Source organism: Gobius niger (genome assembly GCF_951799975.1).
Source record: "Gobius niger genome assembly, chromosome: 12".
Classification (NCBI taxonomy): domain Eukaryota; kingdom Metazoa; phylum Chordata; class Actinopteri; order Gobiiformes; family Gobiidae; genus Gobius; species Gobius niger.
The window spans coordinates 24,037,419-24,056,357 of record NC_136863.1 but is presented as its reverse complement, the minus strand read 5'-3'; the positions used below and the strand labels follow the sequence as shown (position 1 = coordinate 24,056,357).

General features: G+C 39.3%; 1 protein-coding gene across 5 annotated transcripts in view; it reads right to left on the bottom strand.

The window, feature by feature from the left end:
• cadps2 (Ca++-dependent secretion activator 2) overlaps positions 1-18,939 on the bottom strand; it is a 210,858-nt gene that overhangs the window by 26,578 nt on the left and 165,341 nt on the right. For 2 of the 5 annotated variants that reach the window (XM_079567674.1, XM_079567670.1), the window contains exons 20-25: positions 16,082-16,201; positions 14,911-14,940; positions 10,457-10,612; positions 10,201-10,348; positions 5,842-5,856; positions 14-88 (exon numbers count right to left, since the gene is read on the bottom strand). In XM_079567674.1, the coding sequence (XP_079423800.1) occupies positions 14-88; positions 5,842-5,856; positions 10,201-10,348; positions 10,457-10,612; positions 14,911-14,940; positions 16,082-16,201 (544 nt within the window). The remainder of the gene's footprint in view (positions 1-13; positions 89-5,841; positions 5,857-10,200; positions 10,349-10,456; positions 10,613-14,910; positions 14,941-16,081; positions 16,202-18,939) is intronic. The other 3 variants (XM_079567671.1, XM_079567673.1, XM_079567672.1) reach the window with 3 other exon arrangements.

Genomic DNA, 18,939 nt, shown 5'->3' with positions numbered 1-18,939 from the left:
TTAGGGCGTTTACCTTAGATACCAGGGAGGCTATGATTTCTTTGAAGGTGTCGTCGATCAGCACATCGATTTTGGAGTGGTACTGCTGCTGTGGGAGGAGTCAGGACACAAAACAAAAACAACCTTTTTTATTCTGCTCAAAGGCTATAACCATACATTCGATACGCTCCCCGCCGCAAACGCCGACACGTACACACACACACACACACTCCCTCTTCTTCCTTCCTTCTCCTCTTGGTCGACGGCGAGGCGTGAAAAAAAAAAAAAAAACCTGAACAACCTCCCCATCCGCGTAAAGGCTGCCGAGTTAAGCAGCTAATAGGACCATTATGCCTCTGAATGGCATTCCCGTTTGGCGAAGGAATTTGAAGGATACTTTTTGTGCGCGCTCGCCCGACAATTAGAGGAGCCTTGTATGGTCTCTAAAGCACCGGTCCAGCTGCGAAACCCAAAGACTTCACACGAGATTCAATTAATACACCATTTCATGTCCCCCCCCCCCCCTCCTCCCTGCCCCCCAAAAACCCTAAGAAGAAGAAGAAAAAAAAAAAAAAAAAACATATTCGTGGCAGACTTTCCCTTGAAGGAGCGGGACTAAATAGGCTGGGGCTGAGCACTGAAAGACCAACAGCCTGGGAGTTCATCTTTTTAGCGACAATGGCCTTTTCACGACGCGTCTAAAGCGCGCCCAAATTAAAAAATTTCAATCAACAAAGCACAAGATCGCTGACAAATTGAGGGTCCTGGGAGGTCAGCGTCGCCGGGTCCCAATTTTTTTCACCCCATACCCCCCCCCCCCCCCCCCTTTCGCTCTTTTCTTTTTTTCTTTTTTTTTTTTTTCAAAACCACAAAATGGCAGCTCGCTTTTCAAATCTCCCCGGCCAGTCTCGAGAGCTGTTTTTTTTTTTCTTTCCCCCGCTCCTTACCTCAATTAACATGCCTTTGGATGGCTTTCCCGACCCCGACAGAAAGGGAAGAGAAGGCGGCGAGATTGTTCGGTCTTTGCCACATGTGAAAAGGACAATTATTGGTTTTAAAAACATTTATCTGAGAGCGGAGCCGCGGCTACTTGAGCCGTTGCGAGATGTTTTTTTTTTTTTGTCGACTGGGGGACAATTGAACAATCGAAGGCGTGCAAAAAAAAAAAAGTGACGGCGTTTCAATAGCTGAAAATAAACTTCAGGGGCAAACTTCCAACTTAGCTCTGTTGAAAGTTGTAGCTTTGATTTATTTCTAACCGGCCTTTAACCAGGGGCAGAATAGTTTTTCAATAGGACGACTGTGGTTCTTTATGGTGATGGTTTGACTTGGTTTTTTGTTATTGGTCATTCATTAGATGCAGAATATTGTTGTATAGTTGTAACACTTAACAGACTGAATCCCAATTTCAAGAGTTTCTAAAGGCACTGTCCCGGAAGCAATGAAATAAAATTGGTTCAGCATATTATAAAAGCAGCGGTTTGAAAAGGCAGGGTAAGTGTTATCATAACGGTGGCTCCCTGAAAGGTGTGAAACATGCGAAAAGCTGCACTACCTGAATCAAACCGTGAAAGTTGTAGTAAAATCTCTCAGCTGTTGCCTAAAATTAGTTTCTCGCAGCGACAGGAGGACAATAGATACAGACGGCATCTCTGGAATCGCCTATATATGTTTGAAAACAGTTAAGGGGGAAAACTATTTTGATTTTTTTTTAACTTTCTCTAATTATTCAAAAACTACTTTAACAAATGCTGAATTATGAATATAGTTTTCTACTAAATAAAAATACAAGGACATGGAGAGGAGCAAAGTGGTTCAACAGCCCATAAACACATAAATAATGGAGAATGCTAACACAATGCTTCATGTTAGCATCGGGCTAATGCTAACGGTTAGCTAGCGCTAGCTACAACTGCTGTTTTTTCACTTCTACTGAACAATGTGCTGTGAGAAAATATCCATATGGGCCCGATTTACACTTGACTTTATTTATGTGTGATAAATAAATTCATATTCCACCAGAAAATGACTAAAAAGAGTGGAAAATTGTGTTTCCAAAAGATTCTATTTCCCCCTCGGCAAAGCCACGCCCCCTTTGATTATGAGATGCCGTCTGTATCTATGTGCTATGTTTTCGACAAACAACAGCGCACGTGGTCTGTTTTTTCTTTCACAAATGTCCATCTTACTAAACGAAGTTACCCCCAAGAAAATAATTGGATATGGCTGCTTTAAATTTTATTACGTATATGTTGCCAGCCCATTTTCTGCACATTGCTTTTGCACAACACTAGCGCTTTTTTTTTATTATGAGTGTTTGGTTACGGTTCACTGTATAGCCATATATATTCCTATTTTTTGCAAATGTTAAATCCACTGCCTTTTTATACAAAACCGGAAGTGCAATAATCACGTGACCTGCCAAAGCAACCGTTTTTAAGCTAGGCCCATAGCCTCTCGTAGCAGAAGCTGCGGTGCAGTAGTCAGGCTGTGGTCAAAGCTTTTTACACCTGTGCGACGTGTAAGTGTCATTTTTATCTGTTTGTGCAATTGTAAACTTAATCCTAAATATTCGAAAACTATACTATTAGACATTTGACTGTCCCTGGTCATTTTAAGAGGGCGAGTGCATTGAATTAAATTATTACATAGATTAATAATTTCGTTATAAAGAAGCATGTGGCTACAGCTCATACTCTATTGTAGGATCAGGATAAAAGTGTAGCCTAATGGTGAATATAGCTATAGCAAACCAGCATTATATATACATTTTGTTGTTGCTTAGCATTGATGTTGTTTAGGAAAAGCTATGAACCAGATATCTGCGTTTGCTTTGGGAAAAAACAAACAAAAGCACACACTTATACAGTACATCTCCATTATCTAATTGAGGACAGTGGTTGATATGAGAGCATTTATTTACATAGACAATAAGGAATAAAACCTTTCAACCCTGTAGGTAGACTACATTCCCTGCAAACTAGTTCTTATGTCTCAACTAAATATTGATTTTGAAAACATAAACTGTAAATCTAATCACAGTTGCGGTACTAATGAGATCTGATATAGCCCTACATCGCGGCCCTTTACAATAACTGTTAAAACAAAACATGAAATAAAGGACTTGAAGCGTTAGAGTTCTCCGGGCCGTGTTGGAATCGTGAGAGTTTTCCACCTAAAATGATCAAGTACAGATTGTTGGGTGAGCGTTTGACCCGGCATGCCCCCTGGGAGTGTGCACTGCGCTGAGATGCACTTATAGATGCGGCGGTATAAAATGTCTCCACTCGGTTCACTGTGGCCTGGTCAGAGAGCAAAGACGGCCGGCATCAGGGACTGGCCGAGATGGAAAGGGTTAGCAGGATATATTTGGAGAATATATTTGTGAAAAATGGGAGGGGGGGCGTAGCTCAGAAAATGGCACTTGGCCAATCTATAGCTTTAATCTAACAATCACATTTTGTTTGTCTAAAACAGTGTGGGCATTGCAATGTGGGTTTTGAATGTAGCTATGAGTTCTCTGTGTTAATGGTTAATTAAATGGCTGGGACAATACGTTGGTTAAAACACATATCGCAGTATTTAAATGGTATTTAAGGCAGCGCTCCAGTGCTTTCACAGTCAATAGTGGTCGGCAATAGGCAACTTCCTTTTGGCCAGGATAGGTTAAAGACTACTTCCTGTCAATATTTTAACAAGGAATGCACCGATCCGATACTGGTATCGGACATCGGAGCCGACACTGGAAAAAATACGATAATGACAAGAAATATCCGATACTGAACTGATACCCGTTTGGACTCTCACTGTTTTAAAAACTTTTATTATTCTGTTGTAGCACTTTGAGGTTTCGCTGAAATGTAAAGTGCAATATAAATAAAATTTATTATTATTATTATTATAACTTTCACCAACTAAATATAAGTGAATATGGGCATGCTGACATGCTGTACCTCATTTTGAAGGGCAGAACCAGGGGAATTCAGTCCTAAATGTATTTTGAATAGGCACGTGCAGCCAAGTGTTTTTAGTTTATAAAATGCTGTGAAAGAATTGATCGTACATGATCAGATCACTTTGGGAGTTGTAGATATTAATGCAACCTGAAAGCCTGTCTTAGGATATTTAGTGTAGAAATGTTCAGTGATCCTTGTTTAATGTTTTTACATTGATTTATTAATAGATATAATTGAAATGTAACATCTCATTCACAAGTGAAGATAAGACTTTCTTGATCTTGCAATGAAGCAAAGCAGACCATTCACCTTTTTAACTCAGATAAAGACACTTTTAAGAAAATCTCGGCCGATACTCAAACCCCTAGTATCGGTATCAGAAGCAAAAAAGATGGATCGGTGCATCTCTAATTTTAACATAAAACATAAAGAAGAAAAATTAAATAAACATCATGCATTGGTCAAAAAACAAATATTTGAGATTTTGGTAAACATTAAGGTTAGCCTTTGTCTTCAAGGCTAAAACAGGCTAAACACTGAAGTGTTTACACCCTGAGTAAAGGTATTATATGGAGCTGCATGAATCTGCCATGTTCCATTTAAATATACATTTATTATTATTAACCAAATACTCCTAATTCTCCATAGGAATAAATCACAGACACAAAACAGTCGTAACCCAAGGAAGTTGGCATCATGTTACGATGCAGTATTCTGTGCACGGAGCCTATTCTGCCAGGACAGAAAAAGGCAGCACTGTACGCCTACATCTAAGCACCTTCAAAGATTTCAACATTTGGTTTATTACTTTTGAAAACTCCACTTGTGCTTTTTAAGTTATTCAGAGTAAAGTATTACAAAAGCCCACTTCCTTTTGATTTGCCTGATAGATGTGGCTCGGTCAGAGAGCCACTGCAACAAAAGAAATAGCAACAATTAAATATCAGACTTTACAATTTGTGGAAGGGCCATTTCTTCTTTGTCGAGCTTTATAGGCGACAATATAAGGAAATGTATATTTATATCTAATTCAATAATGATTTAAGCCAACACTCATTTGTAGTATTAGGTTTATAACATTAGAACACGGAATCAATTATAAAGTTTTCTGGGGAAAAAGAAGAAGAAAAAAAATCAAGAAGTAGTGCAGACTGGAGAAAAATGTTTTATAAAGACCCTATAGCTCGGTAAAGGACATTGTAAAGAGTGAAGAGTATAGTGCTGTGCTGGGACGATACACTTGTGTTTTGATAAGCAATTTCAATACTTCAGCGTGAATGAATAGAAACACGAAGCTCAAGTGGAGTTTCCAAGAGTTCTACACCAAATCCTTGAGTGGAAAAGTGGAAAAGCCCATTGAAATTATGTCTGCGAGCACTCTCACTTTTTACAGGATTTTTGGCACGTAGGCTTTATTAGGCAGGAAGAGCGGGGAGAGCCTGTCCGCAAATTATTGGAGCGGGACTCAAATCCACAAAGCTGAGGCTGGAACAGTGAGCATTCTCACTTCTGATGAACCTTTAGGGTTGTGATTTAATGACAATATACTTAAATATATTTAAATTAGGCTGCATAATATATATCCTATTATAGCTATCATAGGTATGTCACATTTTAGCCTTGGTATGATCCTGACTTGTTTTGTAGTTTTGTTTAGTAGTATTCTTAAGTCTTGTTTTGACACAATTGAGTAGATCACACAGGATGAAATGCTTTGGTAAAATATTGCGATAAAACCGTAACCACACAGTGCAAGGCGGTGAACAAATGTCGCAATTTTTCCTCCTATTACTCAGCCCTAATTTAAACCATAGGGAGCGTTGTATCTGTAAATGGAAGTATTCCACTGAAGGGAATAAAAAGGAGGCGGCGAGCGGAGAGCTATGAAAGAGCCTTGAGGACTTACCCATTGTTTGTCAGTCTGGATTCAAACAATGACGGGTGTGAGACATATGGCCATGCGGGACGGGGGCGACATGCAACAGAGAGAGAGAAAGAGGCAAACACATCAGATTAACATCATGCAGCTCTGAAGACTGTACTTATATTCTCTGTATCACGTCTGCTTCAGCGTGAGGGACATTGTGACCACTGCAAGTCAACCTTCAGATAATGAATTTACACATGCTTGATTACGACTGAATGTACAATGGTTATGCAGGAAAAAAAGTAATCAAGGGCCTTTCCATATTACCAATACACTTAACAATGTAATTTAAATAAAAAAGTAGTTGGAATGCTTCATGTATTTAAAGACACCTTCACTGAATTCATTAAATAATAAATGTGTATAGAGGGTGTGTACATGCCAAGGTTCCGTACTGAGTGGCAAATAAAGACTTGCCACTCGTTTGTTGTTTTGCAGTTGCTGTGATGGGATGCCGTCTGTCATTCCGTTGCAATGCCTTGACATCACACACATAACAGCGAGGCAAAGTAAAAAAGTACTTTGAACTCCAACAGGTTATTACATGGAAGTAAACAGGGCTGTGGAAAGAAGAGGCTGAATTAAAAAGAAAAAAAACTTTAAATACTGCAACGTTGATGACTAATTGTATGTCTATTTAAGAAATATTATTTCAGGATATCAGTATTTATTTACTCTCCTCTATTTTCTTGTATAGGTTTATACTGTATACTGTAAATAACAAAATCTCTGCAGAAGTGTTGCACAATGTGCCACACGACACGAGGAGATCCACTACTACCTAATATAGGAGTAGCACACAGACACACAGTTAAGACATTTAGTTCCTATTTGCTGTTGTCAGTCGAGTGCAAGAAACAGTCCCACTTTTCTTTTTTTCTTTAGCAGGAGCAAAAATAGCTGGATTTACAGACAGTTTAATTAAATCATTAGTCATGGCTTCAGATTTTGTCATGAACTAATATCAAATGATTCTCTTGAGGCGGTTGCCAGGGCTGTCGTCAAAACATGGATATTAATTAAGAAACAGCTCGTCTCTCACAACTCAATTACAACTACACTCCAACGCAATTATAAACTGAAATCAGAGAAATGCTTTGAGATTAAACTTGAATTAAAGATGGTTTAGAGTTCTTTAGCCAGTATGACTGCGAGACATACTGTAAGATACAAGCATTAGGTGATATTAGATGTATTTATTAGTGGAACAGAGTTGTTCCACAGCTCATTCATCAACTTTTGATTTCATATTCAGCTAATGTTGGGCTATGAACACTGTTGCTAGTTCCCCATAAAGGAAACATTCACTTTATACCATTTCATTCCATACTCTATGAAAAGTATAATAGTTTTCTAGGGCAATATTTCATCACTGGTTTGATTCTGCCACTATATATATATTCCGACATACAGGATTGTAGGCCAAAACAAGAACAGAACTTTAGGATGAGGAGTGACAATGTCTAAAAAAAAAAAATATTGATATTTTGTGAGACCACTTAAGGTTCTTAAAACTCTTCATGAAATGTATATATATATATATATATATATATATATATATATATATATATATATATATATATATATATATATATATATATATATATATATATATATATTTCATAAAGAGTTTTAAGAACCTTGAGTGGTCTCACAAAATATCTGGCAAAATTATAAGTACAACAATAAAAATGGAAAACTTTGAAATTGTGTTTCAATATGAAGTGCGTCGGTTCATTGAGCTTTTGTCAAAACAAAACTTTCAAATCAAGGTGTAGAGGCTATTCACTTGTCCACCTTGTGCACGATGAGTGAAAAGACAATGTTTTCAAAAATAATCAAGGTTTTTGAGACGTTGTCTGGTTAAACAACTTACACAGACAACTTACTCATGTCAAAGTAGCAATCAAGTGGATGAGAAACTATTAAGGACACCTTGGGCTATCCTTTTGAGCAGCTATTGACTTATTTATCTATTGTTTGTGCAAATTGAATCTGTGCAAAACTTGTTCTAAACACAACCTTGTTTGTCTTTTGTTAAATGAGTTTAGGGCTTGTGTTGAGACATTTCCAGAGAAAAAAAGTTTTAAATATAATTAATACGATAATTTTCTGACCAAAATACAAGCATTTTGTTTGTCACTATGAGATATTGTAAATCAAGTTTAATAAACTCCAGACTCTCATGAGCTGATCTATTGTGCCGACATACGACAATGTTGAAGACTTAGTGCATGTGATTGAAGTGGACATATCATGCATCACTGTGGCTCATAAACCTGCTATTGGGCACTTCAGCAGTCAAAGTTTATTTAATTGAAATAAGTCTATATAACTAAGGGCTATGCGTCCAGTACCCACCAGTAAAATTATGATAAAAACAATAAATGAGTCTCTACTTTTAGCTAACGGCATGATACCAATTCAATGACACTCTGATAACTGCAGTTGGATCGTAGAACCGGTCCGGTGGTGGTTTATGGACTTTGAAAATGTGGAGGACACAAGGTTAAAAGGTCAACAAGGGCAACTTTGAATGACACGAGTGAAATAAATTCACACTCCCCTGGTATAGCCAAATATTGGCTTATGCAAAGAAAGCATAAGCATATATTTATAATAAACAAAGAAATAATAATTATAATGAGCCAAATTGTAACATACATTACATGGAAATGTTTTAGGTGCCAAAGTGTGATAACATGTGCTAAGTCACCTCAGTAATTTATTAATGCCAAAACAACTCAGTGAAAATTGCCAGTTTGAACGCCTGAACACACTTTTTGTCTGTCCTGCACCAAAACTTTGCACAAGTGACAATAAAAACTTGTTCACATTTTTTGTGTGTTTTAAGGCTTTAATGGCATGGAATCACAGGCCATTGTCTATGTTGCATTTTTTGTTGAATTGGAATTCTTTATTCATAAATACACAACTAATGTCAACCTCCATGCAGACCGTACACATAAATCTCCACATTTTATGTCAGTTTTTTTTTTTTTTGGTTAAAACTGTCAAAGCGCAAATGCTTGACTGGGTTTATGATAGATACCTCTAACTACTAGACTTGTCCACATGAAACCAAAACAGCACATAATGTATAGTCTTCTGTATCAAAAACAACTGATGAGAACTATATACATGTCAGCTGAAAGACAGATGGAAAAGGACATATCTTTAATAAAAGTGAGCTGCCCAGAGTTATACAAACTGCAGGCCCAAATTGAGATTTGATCTCACATCCTTTACCATGAGTGTAATCTATGCGGAGACAACCAGCCCTTTCCTTTCTGTGTAAACAGCTCTTCTGGTACCGGTTAGTGCTTGCGAGTGTCCTCCGCCGAATAATTGATCAGGCCGCCTCGGTGAGCAGTGGAGTGAAGGTTAAGAGAACAGCGACTTAGCTCTCTGTCAAGACGACATTGGCCAAGGGTCGGCTCTCAGCGGCGCCAAGGCTGCAGCCGTGCTGCCTCATGGTCATCCATTTAACAGAGAGTCGAGCGCCGCCGTTTCCAGTGAATACAAATACACCTGAACTCACCACCGAGGCTTTCAGAGCAGCACTGACAGAGCGCCTGACCTCCACCGCGCCAAGAGGAAAACATAACACAACTTCAGGTTTTAGCGGGCTGTCTGAGACTGACCACAAACCAGGATTTTAACCCACGCTGGATTTATTCACTCAGCACTTTACATGCTGGATCAAGTCCCTGTGTGATATTCTCCATTATTCTATGAAAACATCCCAAAATTGTAGTTCAAACTTGGTTTTAAAAGTGAACCACAGGCCTTTCTCAGCAGCCACTTAAAGGCAGGGCATGTAGCATGTGCTCTTAGTGGTTTAAAAAAAGGCACTACAATCACAAATCAATCTGGGCTGCCTTTGCCTACTTCATTTCAGCATATGTGGACATGCAATGCCTCACTTTAGCCTGGATCTTTCCTCTATGGCCATCTATCTTCGGAACAGCTCTTTGATGCGATCGGTTGGAAGGGATCGTTCATTAAAAAAAAGCCAGTTTGTTGAACGAAGACAAGAAACGGCAGAGAGCAAACCGTAAAAAGAGTGAACATTTTTTGTTTACTCCAAAAACGACAAGCCATAGCTATTTTAGTCTTTTTTCTTTAATTGTGGCATTTCAAAGTCCTGTCTCACTGCAAGCTCAAAGGATTAAAACATGCGCCTCTCAGTGAACACAGCATTGAATTAAAATTGTGTAAAATTTAAAACCTGATCTTTAAAACCCAAAGATTCAGCTCCCATTAAATATCCCATCACTTTATCACTTTTCAAATGTTCAAACTGTCTTTTGGAAAAAGCTCCGTATTGTTTCCTACCTCCTGTCCCGTGTCCAGCACACAGAGCTTGGAGCACTGTTTCTTGGCGTCCATCAGCACATTGAACATGGTGCAGACGGACAGTGGCACCCGGAAATCCGTCGACTTACTGGACTTCTGCATCTTCGAGTCAAAGGCAGACTTGGTTCTACGGAAGAAAACCAACCAAAAATTCAATTCACTGTAACTCCTTGCATATTGGATTTCTAAATTGTTCGCTCTGATGCAGAACACACGGTTCAGCTGCTGGTCTGACCTCTTGACACAGGCCTCCATCATGTCGCTGGCCATTAACTTGAGCCGCTGCTCCAGATGTTTCGCAAACTCCAGCTCAGGCCAGTGCAGGTCCATCACAAACATCTGCAGAGCGTCCAGCTTCCAGAACAAGTCCTCGGAGGTGGCTGTACCGTTACTGCCAGGACAGATCAATGGACAGATTTTAAGAGCTGAGTAAGGGACAGTCTTTCTGATGATGAAAATGAATGATGATTCATGTGCAATGGGCATAAGGGTGCTTAAAATGTTAGCAATCAAACTTCAATTATTCATTATGGTATCACTTTAGTGCACATTGTACCCCTTAAACCTTGCACTTTAATGTGCAATTACATGTACTTACATGTGTAATTACCTTCTTGTTCCCTGTACATGCACATGGAACTCGTGGGCTGTAGTGTTATCTTCATTTTTCTCAACATTATTTAGTCATTTTTGTCAGCACGTCAACATTCATCTGCGCACTCAGTTATTTTTGACTCAGATGGTATATTTTGATAAAAAACAAATACGTCACATACAGTATATGGCTTTTACACATATGGTTCATGACACGGGTTAAAATAAAGCTTAAACAACCGCTTTAAGTTTATAAATAACCTTCTTAGACACAGGAAAATTCTGCGCAGCTTCAGTGCGTTTTTGCTAATTAATAATGACAACCAATTATCACCGTGTAGTGAAGTCAAACTGCTCAGACCGCTCCTTGTCTTGTGGGTTGTTAGTGAAAAAAAAAAAAAATCATTTTGGATAACAAGCTTTAGCCCCATAAAAAATATTCCCAAAATGTATCTGCTTGTGTGTTTACAAAGCCGTATTGGAGATATCTTTTGGTTTGTGTGTGTGTGTGCGTTCTTCCACTAATTGAAGGGGCAGAGATTTATTTCAGTCTTTGCAGATAAATGTGTTTGTACAAAATGTAGCAACAGGTTTAAAAGGCTCCACTTCAGCCTGAGTCAAAACCGAAATGCACTTAATGAACCTGAAACTGAAAGTAAAGCAAACTAATCCGTACTTCCAAGTCGTGAAAGTCGAAGACAACATCCTTGATAAAATGATAACTTGGGAAAACGTGCATCATATTTAAGTGAAGAGTACTTGACAGTGCAGCTACGACTACTACTTCAACAACTACTGCTGCAAGTACATGCCCCACCTACTTTAAAGGTACACTGCGTAGCATTTTGGACTATACTGTTGCCATTAGTACAAAACATGCTCCTAATGACCAGCTCAACACAGAAAATGCTATTACTGAAGCGAGAACTCAAAGAATGGACTAAATCGCAAATTCTACTGACTTTAGTCGATATCTCCATGGAAACGAGCTGGAGACGTACCCACTCCCGGCAAAGTTATGTCATCTCTTAGGAGAGCTGAGCCGCTCATAGCAAAATCACATGATTGTTTGAGGTATTTTTCAATGCTGAAAATATCTGTCATAAAATCAAAGCTTATATTTCAATTTTATTTTTTGGATAACATTCTACGTGGTGTGGCTTTAAATAAAATGCCATTATGCCATTGTGTTGTTGATTGCGCAAATGATGCCAACAATCCAGGACTTACATTTTATAACATTGTGGCAGGTGTGCACCCTTTTGAGAAGAATGGAACAAGGCTTATGGTTGTGTGCGTCAAACGAGAGACATATGGTTTAAGGTTGAGAACAACAATGCACCACACGGCATGATTCGGATCTGCAGAATATAGACACGGCGAGGAAAAAAGACATGGTTGGACGTTGAGAGTCTTTGAGATGTGCTGGAGAAGGATTTGCGCTGTGGTCACACTATCCCTTCATCAATCCAAATATTCGAGCATGTGGCGACTTTTCTTTTTTGGTCAGGCAGTGTAGAAACATTATAGACTTTGGAAAACTTTTACATAACGTGTTCTTAATCGCCATCCTACACGTCTTAAAGATCAGTCAAAAGTATGCTGTGTCTTTGCACCTCCGTCGCAGATGGACGTTTCTCTGGCTCGCCGCTCTGTCGAAAGGTGACATAGCAACACATGGCAACACTCTCCTCCTTCTCCCACAAAAGCATCCAAGTGTACAGCGGCCCGGCTTCAGACTGACAGTTACAGGACACTGGCCAGCGGCACTCACTCCCTCACTTTTCTCACTTCGCCTTTAAAAGACTGCTACCTCACCGAACGCCGCGCAGGAATAACCGCTCTGGGCTGCGTCTGTGTTGCAATTAAACGCTCTTGCGGCGATCCCCCTCTTGTCTAATTAGCCGTGCTCTTCTCTGTCCCTCTCCCTGGGGAACGGGACAGTCCCACTCGCCCGTCTGTGCGCACTAACGAAGTGCCAGCTTTCTCCTCTCCTGTTTTTCATTGGACGGTGGAAGTGGGGAGAATTAAGCGAGGTGCAAGAACAAGTGTGTGGTTTGTAGTGGGAAAGACTGGAGCCTTTTTTAAGAAACACACCCTCCGCAAGCCTCCCGGGACCCCGCCACACACACACGCACTCCTGCTGACCCCCCCCTTCCAAACAACATGGCCACCAACGCTGCCAGTTCTGCTACTTCACACTGACAGACGCAGAAAAACACAAGTAGGATCAAAGGAACAACTCACTGTCTCTCTGCACAGACTGTTTAGAAGTAATTTAGAAAGACTCAAATAACCAGCACTCCAGGGTGTTTTCTAAAGTACATGAGCTCAGTACCATAACTGTTTTTGTCTAAGACGTTCGCCCTCTGACTTTGTAGGATTTGTAGATATGTTCTTTATCAGATTGACCAGCTTCTCAAAGAGCCACAGTGGACGATTATTCATTCACTCCCCACATGACGCTGCAGCTGCCCTGGGGAAGTCTGACAGAAGCATGGCTACTAATCGAAAACTACATCACTTATATATATCCAATGTGGGTGAAGTGCCCACACACACTGTCCAAGGTGATCAATCCTAAGCAAAACAGAGGCTAGTTTTGATCAAAATCAGTTTTTTTTTTTCTAGAAACGGAGATATCATGTGTTTTATGGAACACAACTGCATCCCTCATTTCACTCTCTTCACCTGACTGTGACTGAAAACAGGGGCTTCAGAAAAGAACATCGACTATTGAGAATGTCTGGGCGTGAGTTTCACGTTGTTTTAAGAGCTCTAACTTCCTCCTGCGCTGCTCCAGGACTGATGGGCGGGGCATTGAAAACACACGATGAACTAACGTGCCCAGATGAAATTTCCAGATCGTGACTTTTCATAAGTTATTGATCGTCATTTATATCAGTTGTGTTCATCATAGAACCCCCAAAATCACACATCTGTGTAATAGTGTCTAGTTTTGTAATAAAAAAACACTTGATGTTGCACTTGTGTTAAAATGAATAAAGTCTAAAATTCTTTGTTACACATGTCATAGTGAAAAACACGGGCATAGCATTGCTATTAGCTGCTGAAGCCTGATCCGAAATGGAGGCTGGCTTCAGAGTTTCTTGGCTCCTATGGACTTTCCATTGAAGCCTTTTTTGCTGCAATTCAAATCATCATTGAACATAGGCTTGTTGCTCTTTAGTTTGCTGTTTTTATTTTTGTTTTCGCCCTATTCTAAATACAGTGCAGAAGCTGGCAACAAAAACCCAGCCAAATCACTAGCATGAACGAGCTTCAGTTAGCCATATGGGGAAGCTACCCTCACTTGGTCCATCGCTTTATTCTACAGTCTGTAGACTTTGGTCACCACAAACTGCCATGAGGAGGCTCACTGGATGAAGAGTACAATGTTCTAAGTCCAGTTGTCTTTGTTTTACCACCACAAGATTTAATTAAAAGGTGCCAATAATCCAAATTAAGTACTGTGAAAACTTTGCGGCTACAAATTTATGAAGATGGCACCCAATTCCACCACCTGTACAGCAACACGACGGAGTTTGTATTGGATCCTTAATATTTTACAAATGTAATGGAGTAAAAGTAATAAGATCACAACAAAAAACACAGTTGTAAGTACAGATTCTATAAGTCCATTTCTGCAAAGGCATGAAGTACCGGCAGAGGCAGTGAAATGGTTGTTGCGGCTGACACTGAAATGCAACTCACACATTTAAAAGCTGCTTTTATTTAGACAAATTGCAGATGCCTTGATGCCGAGTAAAACCGTGTTTGAGTCCATTCATTTACACATTTAAATGCCAGAGGTGAACTAAATGACTAAAGCCTTGTGCCACTTTGCAAAATTGACATACATAACCTGATCTGAGCAGCAGTATCAAAGATGCAAAAAAAAAAGAAGAAGAAGAAAAGCACGGCATATTATAGCGCACACAGCTTCGACGGGCTGGAAGTGTTACATTTTATCTTACTTACAACGGCATTGGTTACTCCTTGGTTACTCCTTGATTACTCATGATATCTGTATGAAATGACCTGGTGTGAAGGTGAAGATGAGGAAGAAAAGCACAGAGCAAAAAAAGAACTTACAAGATGTCAGGTAGATTTATCCCTTGCAGGCTGAAATGGAGAAGTCAAGTAATGTGTTATTCTGAGATACTGTAGATATAACACAAGAAAATCTAAAACTATAGGGTCAATGTTAATGTCTTGGTTTTCGAAAAGCATAACATGTGACGAACACATTAGAAACATGGCCAGTGGAAGATGTTGGGGGTTAAAAATATCATGCTTAAAATGATAAAACAAGATGGCAGAGTGCAAAGAGACAGCCCTCTAAATAGTTTTAAGTGGATGGCAAGGCGAGGTCTTCACATTGTTGACTATCCCCAGGTTGTTAATCCTCTATTGCTAAAAGTTGTATCTAGTGTAACAGTGCTGCTACCTGTGCAATACACAGTTTAAAGTCAGCATCAGAATTCTCAGTGACCACCTATCATTGTATCTGACCATTGTCTTTTACTTACGCCACAAAGCTTAGTGGAAATCTATGTAATCACAGAAACCTATAATTTACAATGGCATTTTGCTAAAATGTTTTGAACTTGGTTCCATGGTTAATATCTTGTTTTTGGCTGGACCTATCCACATGAAACAAAAACTGTCACAAAGTTTAACATATTCTCTCTCAGCACATATTAGTCCGGTTCACTTCGTGATTTCGCCGGATTTTTGTGGAGAGATCAAAACTTTATAAAATAAGCAATCAGAAAAAAAAACAATGCTTCCATTTGCTCTGATATGTAAAACCTTTTTTTTTTTTTTTTGCAATAATAGCAATAATAACATTTATATGGGGAGTAAAAAAATGTAGTTTGGCGGAAATTCACAACATTTGGTAGACATTTGGTCGTTCCAATCAGAAAAGTCAATGGAACCTTTGTTATATTTTTCATGGAGTTACCTTGGCGATGACCAGAACTCTATTCTAATGGGAAAATTGTATCTTTGCGCAATTTTGGGGGCAAATAGAAACATTGTTGTTCTCATTGTTACACCATAAGGGTTCCAAAAATCATTGAGGTGTGTGGGCCCCAGCTCCAACTGAAACACGACATTGTAGACAGTCGTGAACGGAACCTATTATACGCAGATAAGCAGATATGCAGAAGCCTATATATACATTACGATCACAATTTCTGTCCCAGACCCTTAGTGAAGACCTCTTGCCAGACCACCCCGCCTTGGTTTAAATACATACGTGTTCTCACAGAGCGGTCCCATCCAGGCTGGAGCAGAGAAGCTGGGCATCTGCGGTAGAGTCAGGGGGAGGCTGGGGACTTTGGGCAGCGGGACGTTTGCTAGATTATTTGTTAACGATCTGCCCCCATTTGAAGTTGTGCGCATCGATTAAAGGGAGGAAAGGTGAGAAGAGAAGAAAGAGAAATCAGACGAGTCGTTCAGACTGGTAGCACAGTGTTTAAAAGCAGCCGCCTTTTCAGCTTGAAGTAAATAATACATGGAGAAGAAAAATGCCAATAAAAGACAGAAAGTCACTGCTAGCTTCTATTCAACGTGTTCCCTTTCATTTGCACAGTGTCTTGTTAAAGAGTGTGGCTCTCAGTGCATTGTGGGAGTTTGTCCTTGCAACGTATTGAGCCAGGCTTTTGTGTAATGGGCGCCCCGTTTGGTTCACGCCGCTCCCTCGTCTTTCATTGTTCTCTTTAGATTTACGCGACGGCAAGGAGTGCTCTTCAACGGGCGTCAAATACGGCAGAAAACAGGGCAAAGACTGGCACATTTAGAGATGGTATTGGTTTGTAATTGGCCAAATGGTTATACATAAAGCGGATGTAAAGCTATTTCTATTATAGAGTTTATGGATGCTGAAATATGCTAATAGATTCAGACTCAGGAGCATTTGGGGTGTCAAACTCATTCTGGGTCGTGAGCCGTTATTTAGCTCCCACGGCGATTTATGAGCCTCATATAACATAAACAGGAAAATACTGTTGAAATACTATTTTCAATAAATGAAAAATAAAAACTGCTACTTTAGCTATCGCGCGGGAGGTCATCCTGCTGCCCCTACATTCAGGAAACACTGCCGATAGAGGGAGAGGACGCCATCTATAGGGTTTGCCATGTGTTTGAGTTATTGTGCAGATGAGTGGGGTAGGTTTGGAAGGAAGTTCTGTCATGAGAAAAAGCTTTTTGGACTAAGGTGCATTGTTATTGATAATGATCAATATTGTGAATATTGTGTCATGCCATATTGTCATTTGTTAACATGACACAATATCCAGTTTGACCATAAAAATCTATAAATTAGGTGCTAGGTATTTTTTTTGACATACTCAGGAATTTATGCTCTACAAACCATCTCATCGCGGGCGTTTGACACATTTAGATATGGGGGCATAAGAGAAATCATGTGGGCCCTTTCCTTTGCAAATAAGGAAATTCAATGCATCAGTGACACAGCACTGCCTGAATCTCTTGTTGAAACCTCCAAAGCCTGCTCATTGCACGTCATTAAGAAGTTTTCATAGCATTCAAAAATGTTGTTTTGCAAATAGTTACACCTTTCACAGGAGCAAACATGCTCCTATAATAAAATGTACAGTGAGAAAGAAAAGAGCATCTTGGATAGATGCAGAACTGCGCAGCCATATGAAAGACAGAGATACAGCTAAACAAACAGCAAATAGAACAGGTCTGAAAGAGGACTGGGAAACATACTGTAAACTACGAAATAGAGTGACCAGTATGAACAGGAAAAAGAAAAAGGAACATTTCCAACAGAATATACGGGAACATTTAAAGGATGGGAAGAAATTGTGGGCAACTATTAACAATATATTGGGAAAACAGTCCAGTCGAACACCTGCTTTTGTTGAAACAGAAAATACATTTTTGACTAAACCTAGTGAAATAGCAAATTACTTTAATAATGTATTTATTGATAAGGTGGACAAACTCCGATTAAATATACCAATTTATAACTCTGTAAGAAAAACTCATGAGATCAGCCAAATTGTTACAGATAAAACCGATATAAATTTTAAATTCAAAAAAATTAACACGAAGCAAGTGACAATGCATTTAAACTCTATAGATATAACCAAGCCGGGAGGTATTGATGATTTGGATGGAAAACTCCTGAAAATAGTCGGCAATTACATAGCTGGACCTGCTTGCCATATTTTCAATACAAGTATAAATAAAAGCATTTTCCCAGTTTCATGGAAAACTGCTAAAGTGATCCCAATTCCGAAAAATACCACGCAAAGTTTGAGTGGGTCAAACTGCAGACCAATTAGCCTGCTATCAATATTAAGTAAAATTCTTGAAAAGATTGTTACTGAACAAGTAAAACAATTCTTTACGGATAATAAGTTATTTACACAATTTCAACATGCATATCGTGTGGGCCACTCGACCGCAACTGCCCTGACACAGATGGTAGATGACTGCTTTCACTCCATTGACAACAACAATTTGGTTGGAGCTGTTTTATTAGATTTTAGTTCAGCTTTTGATTTATTAGATCATGAGTTGCTACTAGAAAAATTAAAGTATTATGGATTTTCATTACATGCTATTGGGTGGTTTTCCAGCTATCTTTCACATCGTAAACAATGTGTTTTTTACAATGGTAGTTTCTCTTTCTCAAGGCGATTGCAATGTGGTGTACCTCAGGGCAGCTGTTTAGGGCCTTTACTTTTTTCAATCTTCACTAACGACCTGCCATTGGTGTTGGATCATGCTAAAGCTGTGATGTATGCAGATGATACCACGATATACCTGCCTGCTTCATCAGCTGATGTTCTGTCCAGCTCCTTAGACAACGATCTAAAGTCTGTCGCAAGGTGGGCTCATGCAAACAAACTAGTGTTGAATACATCCAAAACAAAAAGCATTATACTGGGATCTAGTTGGAAACTAAAGGAAAAACCACAATTAGAACTATCAGTCGATGGCACAGTGATCATTCAAGTAGAAGAAACAAAACTTCTCGGAGTTATTATGGACAGCAGACTGAAGTGGTCCAAGCATATTGATCGTACTGTTGCTGTCATGGGAAGAGAATTGGCGGTTATCAGAAGATGCTCAAAT